Below are 22,344 nucleotides of genomic sequence, written 5' to 3' on the forward strand. Positions count from 1 at the left end.
AGTTTAATGTAGATAAGTGTGAGGTTATTCACTTTGGAAGTAAGAATAGAAAGGCAGATTATTATCTGAATGGTGTCAAGTTAGGAGGAGGGGGAGTTCAACGAGATCTGGGTGTCCTAGTGCATCAGTCAATGAAAGGAAGCATGCAGGTTCAGCAGGCAGTGAAGAAAGCCAATGGAATGTTGGCCTTCGTAACAAGAGGAGTTGAGTATAGGAGCAAAGAGGTCCTTCTACAGTTGTACCGGGCCCTGGTGAGACCGCACCTGTAGTACTGTGTGCAGTTTTGGTCTCCAAATTTGAGGAAGCATATTCTTGCTATGGAGGGCGTGCAGCGTAGGTTCACTAGATTAATTCCCGGAATGGCGGGACTGTCGTATGTTGAAAGGCTGGAGCGATTGGGCTTGTATACACTGGAATTTAGAAGGATGAGGGGGGATCTTATTGAAACATATAAGATAATTAGGGGATTGGACACATTAGAGGCAGATAACATGTTCCCAATGTTGGGGGAGTCCAGAACAAGGGGCCACAGTTTGAGAATAAGGGGTAGGCCATTTAGAACGGAGATGACGAAGAACTTTTTCAGTCAGAGGGTGGTGAAGGTGTGGAATTCTCTGCCTCAGAAGGCAGTGGAGGCCAGTTCGTTGGATGCTTTCAAGAGAGAGCTGGATAGAGCTCTTAAGGATAGCGGAGTGAGGGGGTATGGGGAGAAGGCAGGAACGGGGTACTGATTGATAGTGATCAGCCATGATCGCATTGAATGGCGGTGCTGGCTCGAAGGGCTGAATGGCCTACTCCTGCACCTATTGTCTATTGTCTATTGTCTATTGTAAGAGCAGGGAGTGTACCTCTGGTAGTTGCAAGAACTTGTGGTTGGAACATGTCGTATAGGAAGCCTGTGTGACCACAGCCCCATCTGATCTCATGAGCCTGCAGCCTGGGGATGTATAAAGCCTGAGCATCCCACTGTGCATTACAGCTACAATAGCCTACAACTGTCTCCGCCGTGACATGGGTCTGCCATTCCTCCTGCTCCTCTTCCTGGTGGCAGCCAGCTGCTCTGGGTGAGTACAGTCAGGATTACTGGTAAGGGGAGCTTTTTCTTTCCATTGTGTCTGGATTAATCCCATCTGTTCATGAGTGATAGCTGAATGAGGCTATTCAGCCCATCAAGTCCACTCTGCCATTCAATCATGGCTGATCAACTGCCATTCAATCATGGCTCCCTCTCAACCCCATTCTCCTGCCTTATCCTCATAAGCCTGTCACTCGTACTAATCAAGAGTCTATCTACCTCCACCTTAAAAATATTCATCGACCTGGCCTCCACAGCCTTCTATGGCAAAGAATTCCATGGATTCACCACCCTTTGAGTAAAGAAATTCCTCCTCATCTTCCTAAATGGACGTCCTTTTATTCTGAGGCTACGACCTCTGTTCCTAGACTCTCTCACTAGTGGAAACATCCTCTCCACATCTACTCTATCCAAGCCTTTCACTATTCGATGTTTCAATCAGGTCCCCCCCCACATCCTTCTAAATTCCAGGGAGTGCAGGCTCAGTGCGGTCTGGGCGGTAAAACCAGCCAACACTCTCAAAGTACTCAACTTATAGATGTTAGTCTTTAAAATGTTTATTGGAAGTAAATATCAAAAACTATTATGGCATAAAATACGTAATAAAATGTGCGATTAAATTTTACAAGAAAGTTAAAATGATGCAAGATAAAATGTTACAAAATACAATGCACTGACCATTCCTCTGTGCCCTAATGGGTTTGCACAGCTTTAATTCTTAACTTTAAGTCTCCAACTCAGAATGCAGCTCACCTCAATGTTCACTGATCCAGTGGTTAAATGGTACTTTATTGTCACATGTAACTAGGTACGTACACTTGAGTAAGAATCTTACTATACAAAGACACAAACATACTTAAGTACAAGAGTGTCGGAATAGTAGATTACACTGTTACAGGCATTACACAAGGCACACCACATTTCCAGCGCTATTTGTAAGATTGAAGTCCAAGGTTGTTTAAAATGTTGAGTCCGAACTTGGCCATAAAGGCCAGTTGTCCTAGTGGCGGCACTGCATTGGAGTTGCAGCGGCCGATCTGGCCAGACGATGTTATCAAAGTCCTCCACCCCTGCTCCGCCACTCTGTGCTGCAGCAGGCTGGTTCTGATCCATGCACTCGGCCTCTTAGAGCGGCACCTGAGCCACTCGAGCCCCCGGCTGCTGCAGGGCCTCCAGTGGCCCACTCCACCGACACTTTGACCAGGGGACATCCACCCATAAACATGTCGTCCCTCGCCTCACACGGCCACTGCTCAGCCTTCGATCCCCAGGGTGCCACCCCGCAATCAACCTTGAGCACAGAGTGCTGCCGAAGGTGTGGGAGGAAAGACCCCAGCAGCACCGTTCTTTTACTGCAACCGCCACCATTTTGAATCTTACGCACCAATCCTGTCCAGTTTCATTGCAAGTTGCTCTGAACTTTCCCCTGACACCCTTTATATCAAACAAAAATCACAGCTGGAGAAGTGACTGATGCAACTGTGTCATGTTATAGTGTCCAAGTAAACCCCTGGAACAGATATATGGGAAAGATGTAGAAGCAGAGGGTGAGTTGTAGTGGGTGACTTTAATTTTCCCAATATGGACTCGGTCTCCGGTGGTGCCACAAGCTTAGATGAGGCAGAATTTTTGTAGGTGCATCTAGGAGGGTTTCTTGACAATATCTAGATCCAACCAGGGAAGGGACCATACTGGACCTTGTATTGGGAAATGAGCCTGGCCAGCTGATTGGAGTTTCAATGCAGGAGCATATTGGGAACAGTAAACACAACTCCATATATTTGCAGTAAGTTACGGACAAGGATAAGCCTGGACCTTCGGGGAATGTGCTACATTGAGGTGAGGCTAATGACATCAGTATTAGGCACGTGCTGGGGAGAGAGGACGGAAGGCAAGAATAGCAAGGCTCAGGATCCTTGGATGTCAAGAGATGCTGCAAGTTTAGTCAAAAAGAAAAAGGAAGTTTGAGGAAGCTGAAATTGGGCCCTTTGAGAAATGTAGACAATAGGAGGAAAATGAAACTCCCATGGCAAGTAGGATTAAGGAGAATCCCAAGATATTTTACCCATTGTTGACAAACAAGTGGGTAACTAGATAGAGGATTGGAGCAGTCAAGGATAAATTGGAGAATTTATGCTTGGATCTGGAAATGGGCGAGGTACTAAATGAGTACTTTGCACCTGCATTCACCAAGGAGAGAATCGTGCGATCAGGGAGGGGTATATTGATATTCTAGGGACATGTGATCAAGAAGGAGGAGGTTTAATCTGCTTTAGTTCAGAGATACAGCATGGAAACAGGCTCGTTGGCTCTCCATGTCCATTCCGACCATTGATCACCCATACACACTAATTCCATGCTATCCTGCTTTCTCATGTACTTCCTACACATCAGGGGCAATTTACGGAAGCCAAATAACCTACAAACCCGCATGTCTTTGGGATGTAGGAACAGGGAGAATAGGCAAACTCAACACTGGCAGCATCCAAGGTCAGGATCAAACTTTGGTCCTGGGCACTGTGAGGCAGCAGCTCTACCAGCTGTGTCACTGTATCGCCCTTGGGCCACTGTGGCACAGGTATTGTTTTCTAGAAGAATAATATAGTGGATAACTCCCCAGCGCCTCATGGGATCTATCCCAGATCATTGAAAATACAAGAGTGGAGACTGCTGGGGCCTTGACAAAGATCTTTGTATCCTCTTTAGCCACATGCAAGATCCCAAAGTTCTGCAGGTACCCCATTGCAATTCCTTCATTTGAGGCAGGAAATAGAGACAAAACAGGTAATTCATAGGATGGTGAGGCTGTGGTAGAAAAATTGGTGGAGAAGATTTTTAGGGATAGAATCCTAATCTATCCATAATAAGTCTTTTTAGGGATAGTCATCATGACTTTGGGAGGGGGAGATGATATCTTAAAAAATTCGTTGAGTTTTTTGAGGAGGTGACAAAGATGATTGAACGTAGGGCAATGGGTGTTGAATAAATGGATTTTAGTAAAGTTTTCAACACAGGCCTTCATGGTAGGCTGATGTAAAAGCTAAAGTACATGAGATCCACAGAGACTTGATAGATTGAATTCAAAGTTGATGTGCACAATGTGAGAGGGACCCCTCCTTCAGATGCCGCTCTGATCCCTCTCATTGGCTGACAGGCCAGGAGAGGCAATTCTCAGCATCATTGGTAACAGCGGGGGCAATTAGCTTTTATTGGTTTGGTCACCAGAACCTTTTCAGCCTGTTCCCTATAAACCTTGGCATTCTAGCGAAAAGGGAGAGTGTGGGAAAGGGAAAGGCAAGGGGCAAGGGGCAAGGGGCAAGGGGCAAGGGGCAAGGGGCAAGGGGCAAGGGGCAAGGGGCAAGGGGCAAGGGGCAAGGGGCAAGGGGCAGGGCTCCCTGCTAGCTGTGTTCCCCTGTCACAAGTCCGAGGAAGACTGAGTTACTGGGACAAAACTGAGACTGCCAGTACCATTGTGTGGTCAAGACTGGGCTGTCAGGAAAAAATCCGAGACAGCCAGCACTTCCACTGAGACTAAGGCCAAGTGGCCGGGTCAAGCCTGAGGTGCCAGTGCCTCGTCCTGTCCTAACAAGGGATTGCGCCCATGCATATGTAAAGACTGAGCTGGTCTGGCAGCATCTCCGGAGAAACGTCTAGGTGACGTATCGGGTCGAAATCCTTCTTCGGACTGACACTCTCACTCAGCCTGAAACATCATCTATTCCTTTTCTCCAGAGATGCTGCCTAATTGGTGCAGTTATGGATAGTGAGGAGGCTTGACGAATGATTCAGCAGGATATAGAAAGGTTGAAAATATGTGCAGAGAAACGACTGATGGAGTTTAATCTGGACACACTGCAGCCATGGTGTATCACTGTGGAGGGTGTGAATAGACTGGGTGCTCATTAAATGCGTTATTCGCCTTGGTCATCTAGACATGAGTCAAGCATTCCGAGTATCATTGGAAGTGCACACATCTAGGAATGTGGAGAGTATTCATTATTGGCTTGATATTCTTTATAGACCATGGATAGAACAATGTAAGACCTGATTTGGATTCATAATCCAAGTAGCCCCAGAAACACCTTCACATTATAAACTTGGAGAATGCAGCATTTACATTGATTCAGCCTAGATGAATGGGAGGGTGGTGAGTGGATTGGAAGCAAGTGAGGAAACGTCCAAGTTCAGAAAGTGTGGGGCTGAGGGGATTGTGGATGGTGTTTTGATCTGCTGCCTTTGGTCACTTTTCACTGCTTTTCACTGTACCTCGATACATGTGACAATAAACTAAACTGAACCGAGCTCTGTCTACCTAGATGACTGGATTGGTGTACTCAGATGGAATGTAAACATTTCATGACCCCTGCTGCCACTTTGACTCTGCTCCCACCTAGACCACTCTGACTCTTTCCCTCCCTTTGACATCTCTACCCCCATCTCTGGAGTTACCAGGTGAGTGCGTGTTGTGGTGGTTTATATGCAGTAGGTGAATGGGGGCTGTACCGCCAATTACTATTTGCTCTATCAGCACTTCCTCGTGTGGCCAGTTCACAGATCCGTTAATGAAAACACTTTTGTTTTATAGCAAATCTAACTTGGGAGATCCTACCGATAATGTTCTGGCACTTAGGTGGCCACCAAACGCCTGTAAGGTAAATAGAATTATTTGTGTGCCAGTCTGAGTGCTTTGATTGTGAGAGCATGCAAATAGTGTCATTATCACAGAAGCTGCTTTGGAGATCATATTGCCATATTAATAATTAGAATCTGGATGGCATGACTGGTAGGTTTATGGATGTACCTGCTCCCAGTCAACTTTTGCCAGGTCCTGTTTCATGACATTCATATCATCCTTCCCCACTTTAGATCCTTAATTTCTAATCCTTGTATCTTTCCTTATCTACCTTGAAACGCACGTTTGGAACAATAAGGTTGAGAGAAGATTGGTGGTATAGTGGACAATGAAGAGGCTTGTCTCAGGTTACAACCGATTTGGATGAGAGTGTACAAGGCTTGATTAGTAAGTTTGTAGATGACAATAAAGTAGGTGGTATCGTAGATTGCAAAGAGGGTTATCAAAAATTACAGCAGGGTCTTGATCTGCTGGGCAAGTGGGCCGAGGAGAGGCAAATGGAGTTTTATGCAGATAAGTGCAAGATGTTAAATTTTGTAAAGTCAAACCAAGGTAGAACCTTCGCAGTGAATGGCAGGGGCCTGTGGAGTGTTGTAGAGCAGAGGGATCGGGCGGTGGTGCGGGAGTAGAGTTGCTGCCTTACAGCGCCAGAGACCCACGTTTGATCCTGACTACAGGTATTTGTCAGTACAGTGTTTGTAAGTTCTCCCCGTGACCTGTGTGGGTTTTCTCTAGGATCTCCGGTTTCCTTCCACACCCCAAAGACATACAGGTTTGTTGGATAATTGGCGGGGTATAATTGTAATTTGTCCCTAGTGTGTGTAGATTAGTGTTAATGTGTAGGGATTGCTCATCTGCGCACTCAGTGGGCCGATGGGACTGTTTCCTCGTTGTATCTCTAAACTAAACTAAAAACTAAGCAGTGAAAGTGCTAGTGTAAAGTGTAGTTCCCTGAAAGTGGCATCACGGGTGGTTTGGGTATTAAAGAGGAGTTTTAGTGTATTGGCTTTCATCAGTCATAGGGAATGGATATGGTGAATGTACAGTTTTTTACCCAGGATAAGAACCTGAGAGCATAGGCCTAAGGTGAGAGGGGAAAGAATTAATAAGAATTTCTTCACACAAAGGGTGGTAGGTATGGAAAATGAACTGCCAGAGAAGATCGTTGAGGCACGTACAATAACAGCATTTAAAAGACATTTGGGCAGGCACATGGACAGGAAAGGTTTAGTGGGATATGGGCCATACCTAAGGAAATGGGACTAACTTAGGTGAGGCACCTTGGTCAGCATGGACGAGTTTGATCAATGGGGCTGTTTCCATGATAACTCTTTACGACCGAGCACACACTTTATGCAGGTATGCCAAATAAGACAATCCACTGTTCGTTGTTACCAATGGAGTGTGTCGATGTTGAAAGGCTTCAAGAATACTGTACGAGCATCTCTAAAACTTGTTCTGTCACCACCTGATCGTTTGCCCTCAGTCAGCGATCCATAAAACAGCTGCCTTCTGACATCAGACCCTCTTGTGACATGTCCTGCTCCTCTGATCTGTGATTCCTTCAGTAACGTGTACATGTTTTTAGTTTCAGAGATATAGAGTGGAATAGGCCCATTGAGTCCGTGCTGAACAGCAATCACCAGTACACTAGTTCTATCCTACACACTAGGGACAATTAACCTACAAACCCACACGTCTTTGGGATGTGGGAGGAAACCAGAGCATCCAGAGGAAACACACGCAGTCACAGCAAGAACGTGCAAACTCCATATAGACAGCACCCGTAGTCAGGATCAAACCCGGGTCTCTGGCATTGGGAGGCAGCAGCTGTACTACTGCGCCAATGTGCCACCCATGGTGAGGAGGTTTATTTGGGACAGAATGTGTCTATCTGGATTTATGTCTGAAGAGTGATTGGTTACATGGTGATATTGATCTAATAAGATGGGCAGAGCAATGTCAGGTGGAAGTGAGACCATATACATCAAAGGTCTAATAAGGGTAGAACAAGAGGAAAGGTTATGGAGGTTAGGCCAGTGGTCTGCTCTTCCTGTGGGAGTTTGGGAACATTTCTGGTGTGTCTGACTACACCTGCAGGAGGCTGTGTCCAGCTGCAGCTTCCCACTGTGTAGTGCCGTGGAGAATTTGATTTACGGAGAACTTTGTTGACTGAATTTAGCAATTAGTCACACTGCAGGTAGAGAAAGGAAGGAGGTGGATGACCAGGAGGAGCAGTAAGTGCAGGCAGGTCGTGCAGGAGTGAGTGCCCTGTGGTCATTCCCCTCGCAGACAGAGTAGGTCTCTCAGAGGAAAGTTGCAGCAGTAGCCAAGGTGTGGCACCACAGTTGGCTGTGATGCACAGCAGGGCAAGGAAACATCTCAGTGAGCTGTGGTGTGGGGAAGAGATGGACTTCCCCTTGGCTCAGAGCGAGATCCCAGGATGGTTTGTTGCCTCTCACGTGTCAAGGACAGGGATGTCTTGGATTGGATCCGGGACATTGTGAAAGGGGAGAGAAAACAGCTGAGATTGCTGTACACAATGGTACTGACAACCTAGGCAGAACGAGAGGTGAGATCCGACAGGGTGAACTTAGAGAGTTTGATAGAAGTTTACAAAGCAGAACTTCCAGAGTGTAATCTCAAAATTCCTCTCAGTGCCATATGCCAATGATGGTAACACTAGAATAGATGAACGCATGGCTGAAGAACTGGTGCAGAAGACAGGCCTTTAGCTGATGAGATCACTGGGATAACTTCTGGGCAGGTGTGACCTGTACAAGAGGGACAGGGTGCATCAAAACTGGAAAAGGACTAACATCCTCTCAGGGAGGTTTGAGGAATGGGTAGTAACGGCTTTTGATACCTTCATTAATCAGGGTGTTGAGTAAAGAAGTTGCAATATTGTGTTACAGTTGCACAAGACTTTGAGGCTGCATTTGGAGTATTGTGTTCAGTTTTGGTCACTCTGCAATAGGAAGGATGTCATTAAGCTTAAAGAGCACAGAGAAGCTGAAGAGGATGTTGCCAGGACTTGTGAGCCTGTGCTGCAGAGAGAGGTTGTGTAGGCGAGAACGTTATTCTTTGGAGTGCAGGAAGATGAGCAATGATCTTATAAAGGAGTATAAGGTCTTGAGGGGAATAGATAGGGTATTTTACCGAACGCGGGGGAATCATGAACAAGAAGACTTAGGTTAAAGGTGAGTGGGGCAAGATTTGATTGGAACCTGAGGGTCAATTTCTTCACACAGAAGCTGGTGGCAACATAGATTACAGCCACCTGCTCCATGACCCTTGCATTCTTTAACAACCTGGGATTATCCCTTCCGGTGCAAGTGACTTGTTAGTGTTACCTCCTCCTCCTCATCAGTTACCCCCACCCCCTCTCCCAGATCTGCATCACTCCGCTTCTGGCAGCTCCCATTTCCTGATAACGGGTGATACAATGCCCTCAGCCATGTTCCAGCTGTGCCTCTACCTTGATGCAGATCACTCCGTTATACCCTGATCTCCACACTCCGCTCATCCCATTTACAGGCCTTTGGAAGGCTCTTTGTTCCACTTTCCCTTGAAAAGCCTCTCTCCTTTTGTACTCACTGCCTCTCCCAACTCACCACATTCAGGTGGGTTTCCATTGAAGTCTCACCTTCCTCATGCTCACTCCTTCCTTCACTCCCTCCTGGGTGATCCAGGGAGCACCAGAGTTCCTTTACTTTTCCCTGGTGTGGGAATACTCCTCGTCTGTACATAAAACATTCCCCATTCTTCAGTGACAGTGCCAGCTGCCACAACATCAACACTTGTGATACATGAGGACTGGGGAGAGCAGTCCATATCGCGATTTACTAACACAAAGCACATTATCTATGCTTGCGTAAGGAAACAAGAGTTGAAAAGTATTCTGTCCATTTATTTTTTTCTCCAAATAAAATTTGGCAATCTCTAATTTTTTTTGGTATCCCAGATCTTTGAAACTTGTGATTTTTTGTCCACTGAAGAAATGGCAGGCAAGTTGGTGCAGTGTATTTCCTGCAGGTTATGGGTGGTCAAGGATGCCTATGGAGCTTCTGGAGACTACACCTGCAGGAATTGTGTCCAGGTGCAGCTCCTGAGTGAACGTGTTGGGGAACTGGGGAAGCAGCTGGATGACCTTAGGGCCATCCTGGAAAATGAGAGTTTCCTGGACAAGTGAAGTTGTTAAGCCAGTGATTCAGGAGGAGAGCAGGTGGGTGACTGGGAGAAAAGGGAGTAAACGTGGAGAGCAGGCGACCCCGGTGGCTGTGCCGAATGAAAACAGGTATGCCCCCTTAGGAGTTGTCGGAGCAGAAGACGCTTCCAGTCCAAGCGGTGAACAGGTCGGTGGCTCCAATCCTGGCAAGGAGACTCGACTGGGGAGACCGACGTCAGGCAGAGCCATAGTAGTGGGTGACTCCATTGTCCGAAGTGTGGGCAGGAGATTCTGTAGCGGCAGGCGGGACTTCAGGATGGTCTGTTACCTCCCTGGTGCCAGGGTTAAATATGTCACAGACCGACTTCAGAACATCCTCAAGAGGAAGGGTGAACAGCCAGAAGTGGTTGTGCACGTGGGCATGAACGACGTCGGGAAGAAGAGGAAGTTTTGCAAAGTGAATTCCAGCCCAAGCGAGTTTGTGCATGGCCTTAAGGACATCCCCTCTCTTCAGTCTATAGTAGTTGGCATCCGTCCATCGGCGAGAGGCGACGGTGAAGCTTTGATGCTGTCTTGTTTGGAGAAGGGAATGTTTAATCGATAGTCTATAATACCATTTTCCTCTGCCTCCCATCTCCTGTTTTCCATCCTTACCTTTTCTGACCACCATATCTTTGAATATTAAGAGGTCTGTTCTGCCGAGAATGAGCCATGTAATCAGCAGCACATCATAATCACACATGGCTCTTTGTACCTGCAGCTCACCAATCTTACTCATCACATTCTGTGTATATTGTGGACACCAGATTGTGTCTCTCAATTTGCTCCTATCCAACAATTCCTTCTCTGTCATCATCCAACACTCACACCCTCTGTTCACCTTATTTATTTTTGCTGTTATTGCCTGGTATGCCCATACCCTGCTGATCTTGATTCAACTGTCATGACTTGGGCATTGTCCCAATCCTATTAACTTGTGACCCGTCCATCTCATACAGGTTTCATCTGCCTCTGAATCTGAATGTACCTGCATGCACCATGGATGTTACCAGTCTATCGCCACCTTCTCTTCACATTCTGTTCTCCCTGAAGCCTGGCCGTGCCAGCAGCCCAGAGATTGCCACCTGTCCACCTCTGGCAACATTGACAGACTTCCATTGCTGCCTTCTCCACATTGGTACCAATGTGTACCACTTGTTCTGGGTCCCACTTTCCTCTGCACCCTCTCACTCATATCCTGAGAAGCAGAGAAACATCCACCTGGAGAGAAGCAACCAATCCCACAGTCACTTTGACCCATCCACCTGTCTCTTCCACCCCTCCCTTTGTTCACTCACCCCTCTGTCCTTTTGCCAAACCCTCCCATTGCCTGCCCACTCTCTGCCTGACAATGACCCCAATGATCTATCTTTTTTTTAACCTTTTCATCCATTTTGTTTCAGTGATGGGTTTTCTTTGTTCTTTCTCCAGGTGAATCACTGGACCGGCAAAGGATGTGAATTTGAATGGTGGACCATCCATGGCTGGTGGTAAGTCTCGTTACTCAGATGGGTTCTAGTGAGAGATGGGAGTTGTCAGGGAGAGCTGACAGGGGGGTCTCCAGTGGTAGTGTCGGGCTGTGGTGCTGGTCTGTGGTCTCCACTGAGCCCAGGAACTGGACACCAGCACCAGAACAACAGCTGGTTCTGCAGCTGCACGGCTGCATTCTGAGCAAAGGTCTTCAGCTCCACCTCAAATGGCCGCCCCTGAATCTGACACAACCCTGTCAGTCCCCCTCACAATTTAGACAATTCATGAAGATCACCTCTCATTCCAAAATCTCCAGTGAGCTTCGGCCCAACCTGCTCAATCTCTCATACAGCACCCCATCCCAGGACTCAACCTTTCACCATTCACCCAACTGCTTCCATGGCAGCTATACCTCTCTTTAAATAAAGGGACCAAGAATCTGTTGTGATGTCACTAAAGGTCTGCAGAGACAAAGCCAGACCTCTGTTGGAATAATATATTCAAGACGTGAGTGACAATTAACTTCTTTGTTCACAATAACGTGTCAAGTCAGAGACTGCTCTGCTGACTCAGAGCATGCGACCTTTTAATATCATATTTAATAGCAAGAAATGTGGAGTGGGTCACGTATATTTGTTAACATGGTTAACTATTGTGATCCAGAATTCTCTTCTTTCCCTTATCAGCCTTAACATTAAAGATCAAAAGTACAAGGTCAGACATGTTCAACCTATGAGACACTTCACTAAAATAAAGTTCTATTTCCACGGTACGAAGTGCTCATAAGACAGAGAGCAGTTCAGTTCTTCCCACAATTCCCACACCTCCTCACTATTACACTTCACACCCGGCAAACCCGGGACGGGGTATATTTGCTGTCATTGCTCCAAGCTGCAGTGTGGTAGCACCGATTCTGCAACGCTGGAGTTACCACGGAGCCCCTGGTCTCTGGCACTGAGACAGAACAGGAAGTGTTGTCCCTGTGAAGAAGTTGTCAGCAAAGTGCAGGAACTCTTCAGCTTGGAGGTAGTAACTCATCCCATCCATTTATCTTCCAGGCCCCCCAAGGGTTGCAATGTGAATATGGATCCGTATAACTACAACAAAATAAAGGTCAGTAGTACTTACGGTTCAAGACGATCGTGAGTTTTGGGTCTGGGGTGACACGCTGGCACACAGGCCTTTGGTCAATTTCTCTAGAGGGTGGGTGGGCTTTTCAAAACACACAGCAGCAGGAAGTGTCCTCAGGTCTGTTCTCTGGGCATTTTACATTGGCCTCAGCTGCAGTATTTGAGATTGTGTACATTAACACACAAACCCATTGAAAACCTTCAGTTTGTAACCCACTCCTAGTATCTGTTATTCAACATGTAAATTACTTCCTACAGACAATGAATGACTTCCCACTCTGTAACTCTGGTATCTGTTATTTCCACACATAAACTATCTGAACTCCTGCCATAGATCCAAGCATGTTACTCCCCCACAGATATCTGATATTAGAATCATGCAGCATGCAAAGAGACCTGTCAGCTTATCCATGCCAATCAAGATGTCTACCAAAGCTAGTGAGCTTTGCCTGTTTGGCTCATATCTCTCTAAACCCTTCCTATGCATAAACCTGTACAAATGTCTTTTAAACGTTATAATTCTACCCATCCCTACCAATTTCTGTGGCAGCTTCTTCCTTATACCCAGCACCCTATGTGGGAATAAGTCTCTCCCCTCTCACATTAAAGCTGCGCCCTCTAGTTTTAGACTCCCCTATGCTGGAGTATAGGCTGTGACCATGCGCCTTCTCTATGCTTCCCATGATTTCATAAACCTCCATAAGATCACCCCTCGGCCTCCTTCACTCCAGGGAAAACAGTCCCTGTCTGTTCAGTCTGATCAATCTGAAGAAGGTTCCCAACCCAAAAGGTTTCCTGTCCATTCCCTCTGCAGATGCTGCCTGAATCCAGCATCTTACTCCAGCATTGTTTTTGCTAAAGATTCCAGCGCCTGCAGTTTCTTGTGTCCACAGCTGATCTAATGTCACCTAATAACTCAAGCCTTCCAATCTTGTAGTATTTCACCTGTGAATATTAGGTGTAGCGGGACAGGAGGCATCTCTGGAGAGAAGGACTGGGTGACATTTCAGATCGAGACCCTTCAGTCTGAAGAAGTCTTATCCGAAATGTTATCCATTCCTTTTCTCCAGAGATGCTGCCTGTCCCACTGAGTTACTCCAGCATTTTGTGTCTACCGTCGATTTAAACCAGCATCTGCAGTTTTTTCCTACACAATATTAGGTCTAGGTTCGGCTTAAGTTTATTGTTGTCACATGTTCCGAGATACAGTGAAAAGCTTTCTTTTGCATGCTTTCCAATCAGATCAGAAAATACTATACATAAATACAATCAAGCCAAACTCGAGTGCAATAGATAGAACAAAAGGGAAGATACAGAGTGCTGGAGTAACTAAGAATATGTTTCTCAGCTTTGTAGTGCATTAGTTCCAGAAACAAAGTCCAATGTCTGCAATGCAGTAGAGGTGAATTGGTTTAGTACCCTAGTTAATGGAAGGACCGTTCAGAAGCTTGATAACAGAGGGGAAGAAGCAGTTCTGGAGTCTAGTGTTGCACGCTTTCAAGCTTCTGTACCTTCTGCTGGAAGGGAACAGGGAGAAGGATGACCAGGGTCTGACAAGTCAGTGATTGTGTTGGTTGGGTCACTGGTTGGGTCTAAGTCTGGTCTGTGTTAAACAAAGAAACAAAATGCTGGAGTAACTCAGTGGGTCTGGCAACATCTCTGAGGAATGTGGATTGGAGACGTTTCAAGTCAGGATACTTCTTCAGACTGATTGTAAGGGGTGGGGGGAAAAGAAAGCTGGAAGAGAGGAGGGGGATTACAAATTGTGAAGCCATAGGAAGAGATGTAAGAGGAGGGGGAAGGGAGAAATAGGCGTGAGCCAGGTAAGGCGGGGGGGGGGGGGGGGGAGGGGGGGGGAGGGGGGGTTGTTAGAGGTCACCTAAAATTGGAGGATTCCATATTCATACTCTTGGGTTGTAAGCTTGGTAAATGTTAAAAACCCCATCTCTAGTGTGTGTAGGATAGTGCAAGGGTCGCTGGTTGGCGAGGACTTGGGCCAAAGGGCCTGTTTCCGCACTAAATGTTAATCGGAATCCTATGTTTAAAAAGCTTTGAGACAAATGCTTAAATAGGACTTGGCAGAGAGGGATACTGTCTTAATGTGGGCAAATGGGATTAGTGTAGTTGGTTAAATTGCATGAACCCAGTATGCCAAAGAGCTCAATTCGATGCTTATAGAGTTGTAGAGTAATGCAGCACAGAAACGTTTCCTTCAGGTAACCTTGTCTATGCTGACCATGATCCTCATCTGCATGACCCCATTTGACCACATTGGGATCTCATCTCTCTATTCCTTTCCTACCCATGTATCTGGACATTCCTACCCTGGGGAAAGGACTCCAACTATCTATGCTGTCAATGCCCCTCATGATCTTATTATCCTTTATCAACCTCCTTTTCAGCCAACATCCTGGTGAATTGTTTTTGTCCAACTCCGTGAAGAGTTGGTGCAGGGGGCAGGGATTCGGATTTCAGGATCTTTGGGATCTTTTCCGGGGCAGGGGTGACCTGAATAAAAGGGACGGGTTGCACCTAAACTGGAGGGGAACAACATCCTAGCGGGAAGGTTTGCTAATGCTACATGGGAGGGTTTAAACTAGATTGGCAGTGGGGTGGGATCTCGTGCAGGACAGAGGCACAGGAGAGGTTAGAATGGAGGGTGGTGTAGGAAAGGTTGATGGACAGAAGAGGGAAAAACCCGGAGAGCGAGGAAGGATTGATGGTTTAAACTGCATGTATTTTAATGCAAGGGCTTGATGGGTAAGGCATATGAGCTTAGGACGTGGTTAGGTTCGCACGACTGGGACGTTATAGCCATGACTGAAACCTGGATAAGGGAGGGGCAGGACTGGCAGCTCAATGATCCGGGGTACAGGAGCTTCAGGAGAGACATGGGTGAGGAAAAAAGCAGAGGGGGAGTTGCATTGTTTATTAAGGAGGATGGCACGGCTAGGTTCAGAGGTTAAGTTCAGAGGTAACATTACGGACAGTTCGTCTAGTGAAGCTATGTAGGTGGAGCTGAGGAACAAGAAAGGGATGATCAGGAAAGGGGTGTACTACAAATGCCCAAATAGTCAACGGTAATTAGAAGAGCAAATGTGCCAGGAGATTGCAGACAGCTGCAGGTCAAATAAGGTTGTTGTAGTAGGGGATTTTAACTTTCCTAATATAGACTGGGAAAATCATAGCATGAAGGGTTCAGATGAGGTTTAAGAAAGCTATGGACCGGGATGGAGAGGGACCATGTGTTAGACAATAGACAATAGACAATAGGTGCAGGAGTAGGCCATTCAGCCCTTCGAGCCAGCACCGCCATTCAATGTGATCATGGCTGATCACTCCCAATTAGTACCCCGTTCCTGCCTTCTCCCCATACCCCCTCACTCCGCTATCCTTAAAAGCTCTATCCAGCTCTCTCTTGAAAGCATCCAACGAACTGGCCTCCACTGCCCTCTGAGGCAGAGAATACCATACCTTCACCACTCTCTGACTGAAAAAGTTCTTCCTCATCTCCGTTCTAAATGGCCTACCCCTTATTCTTAAACTGTGGCCCCTTGTTCTGGACTCCCCCAACATTGGGAACATGTTTCCTGCCTCTAATGTGTCCAATCCCCTAATTATCTTATACGTTTCAATAAGATCCCCCCTCATCCATCTAAATTCCAGTGTATACAAGTCTAATTGCTCCAGCCTTTCAACATACGACAGTCCCGCCATTCCGGGAATTAACCTAGTGAACCTACGCTGCACGCCCTCAATAGCAAGAGTATCCTTCCTCAAATTTGGAGACCAAAACTGCACACAGTACTCCAGGTGCAGTCTCACCAGGGCCCGGTACAACTGTAGAAGGACCTCTTTGCTCCTATACTCAACTCCTCTTGTTACGAAGGCCAACATTCCATTGGTTTTCTTCACTGCCTGCTGTACCTGCATGCTGCCTTTCAGTGACTGATGCACTAGGACACCCAGATCTCGTTGAACATCCCCTCTTCCTAACTTGCTCAACTGGGGTAAGGCCAACTTTGAGGGTATGAGAGAACCTTCAAGTTGACTGGAGCAGGTTATTTGATGGGGAAAGGAACATCGGCCAAGTGGGATGTTTTTAAAAGTGTACTAAAGAGAGCTCAGGATGTGTACGTCCCCGTTAGAGTGAAAGGCATAGCAGGCAAAGAAGGCAGCTTGGCTGATGAGGGAAATTGAGATGTTAGTCAAAAACAAGAAGGATACATGGGACAGGTATAGGCAGCTGGGATCAAGTGCACCCCTGGAGGAGTTTTGGGAACTAAGGAGCAACTAAAAAAAGGAGAACAGAAAGGCTAAAAAGAGGCCAGGAGATAGCTCTGGCGGGTAGCCTCAAGAACAATTCCAAAAGATTTTATAAATAATTAAGGGAGAAAGGGTAACTAGAGAGAGAGTGGGACATCTCAGGAATAAAAACTGTCACCTCTGTGTGGAGCCACAGGAGATGGGCAAGGTCCTCAAATGAGTATTTCTCCTTTGTATTTACCGAGGAGAAAGACAGTAGGGCAGAGGAAATTGGAGCATTCACTGGAAGTGTCATGAGAGTCATTGTTACCGTCAAGGAAGTACTGAAGGTACTGTCGTGTATGAAGGTAGACAAATCTCCGGGGCCTGATCAGATATATCCGACGACATTCCGGGAAACTAGAGAGGAAATTGCGGGAGCCCTGGTTGAAATTTATGAGTCATCCTTAAATACAGGAGAGGTGCCAGATTGGAGGGTGGCAAATGCTGTGCCTCTTTTCAAGAAAGGCTGCAGGGAAAATGCTGGGAACTATAGGCCGGTGAGCTTAACATCTGTAGTTGGTAAGTTACTGGAGAGTATTCTGAGGGATAGAATATACAGGCATTTGGATGGGCAAGGGCTAATTAGGGATAGTCAGCATGGTTTTGTACGTGGGGAGGTCATGTCTCAGAATTCTGATTGATTTTTTTGAAGACGTGAGCAAAAATGTTGATGAGGGCAGAGCTGTAGAAGTTGTGCTAATGGACTTCAGTACGGTGTTCGACAAGGTTCCACATGGTAGGCTGCTCTGGAAGATTAGATCTCATGGGATCCAAGGAGAGATAGCTGAAAGGATAGCTAATTGGCTCCATGGAAGGAGGCAGAGGGTGATGGTGGAAGGTGGCTTCTCAGAATGGAGGCCTGTGACTAGTGGTGTGCCTCAGGGTTTGGTGCTGGGCCCATTACTGTTTCCCATCTACATCAATGGATGAGAACATACAGGGCAAGATTATCAAATTTGCTGATGACACCAAAGTTAGTGGTTTTGCAGATAGTGAAGATGGTTGTGAACAATTGCAGCAGGATCTGGATCGATTGGCAAGGTGGGCGGAGGAATGGTTGATGGAATTTAATGCAGAGAAGTGTGAGGTGTTGTATTTTGGGACGTCGAACAAGGGTAGAACCTACACAGTAAAATGGTAGGCCTCTGTGTAGTGTTGCAGAGCAGAGGGATCTAGGAGTACAAGTGCATGGTTCCTTGAAGGTCACGTCGCAGGTAGATAAGGTAATCAAAAAGGCTTTTGGCACTTTGGCCTTCATCAGTCAGAGTATTGAGTATAGAAGTTGGAAGGTCATGTTACAGTTTTATAAGACGTTGGTGAGACCGCATTTAGAATATTGTGTTCAGTTCTGGTCACCATGTTATAGGAAAGATATTGTCAAGCTTGAAAGGGTTTAGAAAAGATTTACAAGGATGTTGCCACGACTAGAGGGTGTGAGCTATAGGGAGAGGTTGACTAGGCTGGGTCTCTATTTCATGGAGCGTAGGAGGATGAGGGGAGATCTTATAGAGGTGTATAAAATCATGAGAGGAATAGATCGGGTAGATGCACAGAGTCCTTTACCCAGAGTAGGGGATTCAAGGACCAGAGGACATAGGTTCAAGGTGAAGGGGAAAAGATTTAATCGGAATCCGAGTGGTAACTTTTTCACACAGAGGGTAGTGGGTGTATGGAACAAGCTGCCAGAGGAGGTAGTTGAGGCTGGGACTATCCCATCGTTTAAGAAACAGTTGGACAAGTACATGGATAGGGCAGGTTTGGAGTATTATGGACCAAGCAAGTGGGACTAGGGTAGCTGGGCCACTATTGGCCGGTATGGGCGAGTTTGGCCGAAGAGCCTGTTTCCACACTGTACCACTCTATGACTCTATAACTATAAATCTACGACTCAATATTCAAGTCTACACATAACTTTTGGGTTTCTGTTAGATTATGTGGAAATCCTCACTTGGATTCCAACCTGTAATTCCTGAGTATCTGTTTATTTACAAACCCCCAAATCCCTGGATTAGATCCCACCCTATTCCCAGATACCTGCATCTGTTTTCATATAGCTGTTCAACTTGATTGCAATCCAGCTGCTATCGCTGTGTAGGGTATGTGATGTTCTCTTTCTTGTATTTTCAGTTTTTATTTCACTCTTGTCCTGACACAAAATGTTAATTTGTTTATTTTCAGTCTTTACAGCCTGATTTGGACAAGGTTTGGCCCGAACTGTCTGGCAAAGACACTCTTTGGTAATGGTTTGTACCTAAGGTGGATAAATCCCCAGGGGTTGACCAAATGTATACTTGCACCTTGTGAAAAGCTAGGGTAGAAATTGTGGAGCCCTTGCACAGATATTACCATCATCTTTAGGCACAGGTGAAGTTCCAGTAGACTGGAGGGTGGCTAATGTACAGTTATTTAAGGGCACCAAGGACAAGCCAGGGCACCACTGGTGAGTGAGCCTGCATCAGTAGTGGGTACGTAACTGCAGGTGATTCTGAGGGACATCATTTACCAGCAGTTGATAGATAAAGACTGATCAGGGATAATCATAGGGAATCATATCTCACAAAGCAGACAGTTTTTTAAAGAGGTGACCAAGAGGATTGATTGAGGTTAAAGATCGTTGTCTATGTGGACATTAGCTGGGCCATGACAAGGTCATAAGTGATTGGAGCAGAATTAGGCCATTCGGTCATTCCACAATAGTGACCCAGCATCGATCCCTGTGGCACACCACTGGTTTCTGATCTCCAATCTGAATAACAACTCTTTACTATACCCTCTGGCTCTTGCCATCAAACCAATTTTCTCACCAATTGGCTAGTTTGCCGTGGATCCCATGTGATCTAACCTTCCAGCCGAGCTTACAATGCGATACCTTGTCAAAGGCCTTGCTGAATTTAGCAGGCCACACTGCCCTCATCAATCCTCTTCTAACTTCTAAATGTTGTGAGAGTCACTGCTTCCACTGCCTCGAGCAGTGTGTTTCAGATTCCAACTACCCTCTCTTGAAAAAGTTATTTTCAGATCTCTAAATCTTTTCCCACTTCTCCTAAAAGTGAGCCATCTAGTTTCCTACTATCTGCTCTGTCTCTTACTCTCATACCTTTGTGCATGTCCACCGGGTCCCCTTCAGCCTCCTCAACTCCCGGGAAAGCTAACGCTGTCTATCCAGTCGTTCCTCATAATTCAGGTGCCTAATCCTAGATCAGAATTATACAGTACTCCAGGTGTGGCCTGACCAATAGATAAAGTTGTAACACTGTTCTTATTTAGTGCCTGACAAATGAAGGGAAATATTGTGCACACCTGTGCTGGCAACCTTGTGTACTGCACACCTGCAATCCTTGGGTTTGAACACCAAAGTTTGTCTGTTCAATGGTTTAGGTGGCACAGTGGTACAACTAGTAAAGCTACCACCACACGGCTCCAGTAACCCCTGGTTCAATCCTGATATCTGCCTCTGCCTGTGTTTGTACATTCTCCCTGTTATTCTGTGGGCTTCCCAAGGGTGCTCTGGATTCTTCCCACATTCAAAAGATGTGTGAGGGCTTCGTTAATTGGCTGCTATAAATTAAGGGGGAGAATCTATGGGGCAATTGATCATAAAATGGGTGCTTGGTGGTCAGTGCAGACTCAGTAAGCCAAATAACTGACTGCTGTGCTGTACCTTCATATGAGTCAAATCTCCAACCCACTGGATCCCCTCCCACGGACACCCTCCCCACCATTCTGCCCCATCACCCATTCTGCCCCATCACCCACTCTCCCCACCACTCTCCCCCATCACCCACTCTCCCCCATCACCCACTCTCCCCATCCCCACCCCTCCTATGGACACTCTGCCCCATCACCCACTCTCCCCACCCCCTTCCCACCCTTCAACGGACACTCACACCACCCACTCTCTACACCCCTCCCACGGACACTCTCCCCCATCACCCACTCTCCCCATCCATGGACACTGTGCCTCATCACCTACTCTCCCCAACCCCACCCCTCCTGTGGACATTCTCCCCCATCACCCCTCCCCTCCCACTGACACTCTCCCCCAACACTCACTCTCTCCACCCCCTCCCCACCCACGGACACTCTCCCTCATCACCCACCCTCCCTGCCCCCACCCCTCCTATGGACATTCTCCCCCATCATCGCTCCCCTCCCATGGACATTCTCCTTCATCACCCACTCTCCCCACCCCCACCCCCACCATGGACATCACCCACTCTCCCCACCCCCACCCCTACCCCTACCCCTCCCCTTCCAACTGGACAAATAATGTTTTTGTTCCTGGTCTTCAGACTGGAGAAAGGTCCTGATCTGAAAAGTCATCAGTCCATTTTCTCCCTGCAGATACTGTCTGGTCTGCTAAGTTCCTCCACCAACTTGTTTTAACTTCCTCTAAACATTTCTATCCATATGCCTGTCCAAATGTCTTTTAAATCCATCTCTACATGACCTCTGTCAGCTTATTCCGTAAATGTAGCACCGTCTGTGTGGAAAAGATTGCCCCTTAGGTCCCCTTTAAATCTTTCCCCTTTCACCTTAAACCTATGCCCTCATGTTTTAGACACCCCAACCCTGGGAAAGCAGTCACTTTATTGCCTTCTTCGCTCCAGTGAAAACAGCCTCAGCCTGTCCAGTCCCTCCATATCATTCAATCCCTCCTGTCCCTGTTACATCCTCATGAATCTCTTCTGTACCCTTTCCAACTTAATGACGGGGTTCCCATAGTTGAAATTATTCCTATATATTTAGTTGGAATAATTCCTGTAGTTGGGTGACTGGAACTTTGCACAATAGTCCAAGTGTGGTCTCACCACCAATATCATTCAAAGACAGTTTCTGTTTCTCCTTCAATCCATCTTTCAGCTCTGCACTCTTGAAAACTCTTCATATTGAAACATTGCTGTTCCTAATCTCTTTCCACAGGTCCCATGAATGGGAGGCACACGGTAAGCCTGCTACTCAGACATTAACAGTGCGTGAGTACTTTGAGAAAGGTCTGAACTACTACAGGTGAGGACCTGATGTGTGTATCTCACTGACATACAGCCCCACCACCACCATCCACGGGAGGAGAGAGAGACAAAATGAGGAAGGGTGGCAGAGAGACAAATATATGGAAGAAGATAGACAGAGGCAGGGAGATGGAGAGAGAGAGAGATGGAAGGAGGGAGAGGAGGAGGACGGACAGAGAGAGAGTCTGAGGGAGAAGTGATGGAGAGAGTAAGAGTGACAGAGGGGGGGACAATGAGAAGGAGAGGGGATTGAGGACAGAGCACAAAGAGATGGGATGGAAAAGATGGAGAGTTCAAGGAGAGAGCAACAGTGTGTGAGTGGCAGAGAGAGAGTGGGAGATAAAGGATGCAGCGAGGGAGAGAGAGAAGGGGGAGATGCACAGATGCCTGACAAAACAAACAGATATGGGAAACAGAGGCAGACACAGGAAGATAGATAGATAGTTACAGATAGATGTGTGAAAAGAGGGGAGGAGGACAGATGTGAAGAGATGGAGAGCTATACAGGC

At 46.7% G+C, this 22,344-nt stretch overlaps 1 protein-coding gene across 1 annotated transcript in view; it reads left to right on the forward strand.

Annotated features, from left to right (window-relative positions):
• Window positions 1-961: 961 nt before the first annotated feature.
• The window catches only part of LOC144590114 (ribonuclease T2-like), a 33,984-nt gene continuing 12,601 nt past the window's right edge, over window positions 962-22,344 (forward strand). The window contains exons 1-6 of the mRNA XM_078394973.1: window positions 962-1,064; window positions 5,661-5,727; window positions 11,347-11,405; window positions 12,444-12,498; window positions 19,002-19,060; window positions 21,747-21,833. Of these exons, the coding sequence (XP_078251099.1) occupies window positions 1,012-1,064; window positions 5,661-5,727; window positions 11,347-11,405; window positions 12,444-12,498; window positions 19,002-19,060; window positions 21,747-21,833 (380 nt within the window). The 5' untranslated portion in view covers window positions 962-1,011. The remainder of the gene's footprint in view (window positions 1,065-5,660; window positions 5,728-11,346; window positions 11,406-12,443; window positions 12,499-19,001; window positions 19,061-21,746; window positions 21,834-22,344) is intronic.

The sequence above is a fragment of the Rhinoraja longicauda genome, unplaced genomic scaffold (genome assembly GCF_053455715.1).
Source record: "Rhinoraja longicauda isolate Sanriku21f unplaced genomic scaffold, sRhiLon1.1 Scf000140, whole genome shotgun sequence".
Lineage (NCBI taxonomy): Eukaryota > Metazoa > Chordata > Chondrichthyes > Rajiformes > Arhynchobatidae > Rhinoraja > Rhinoraja longicauda.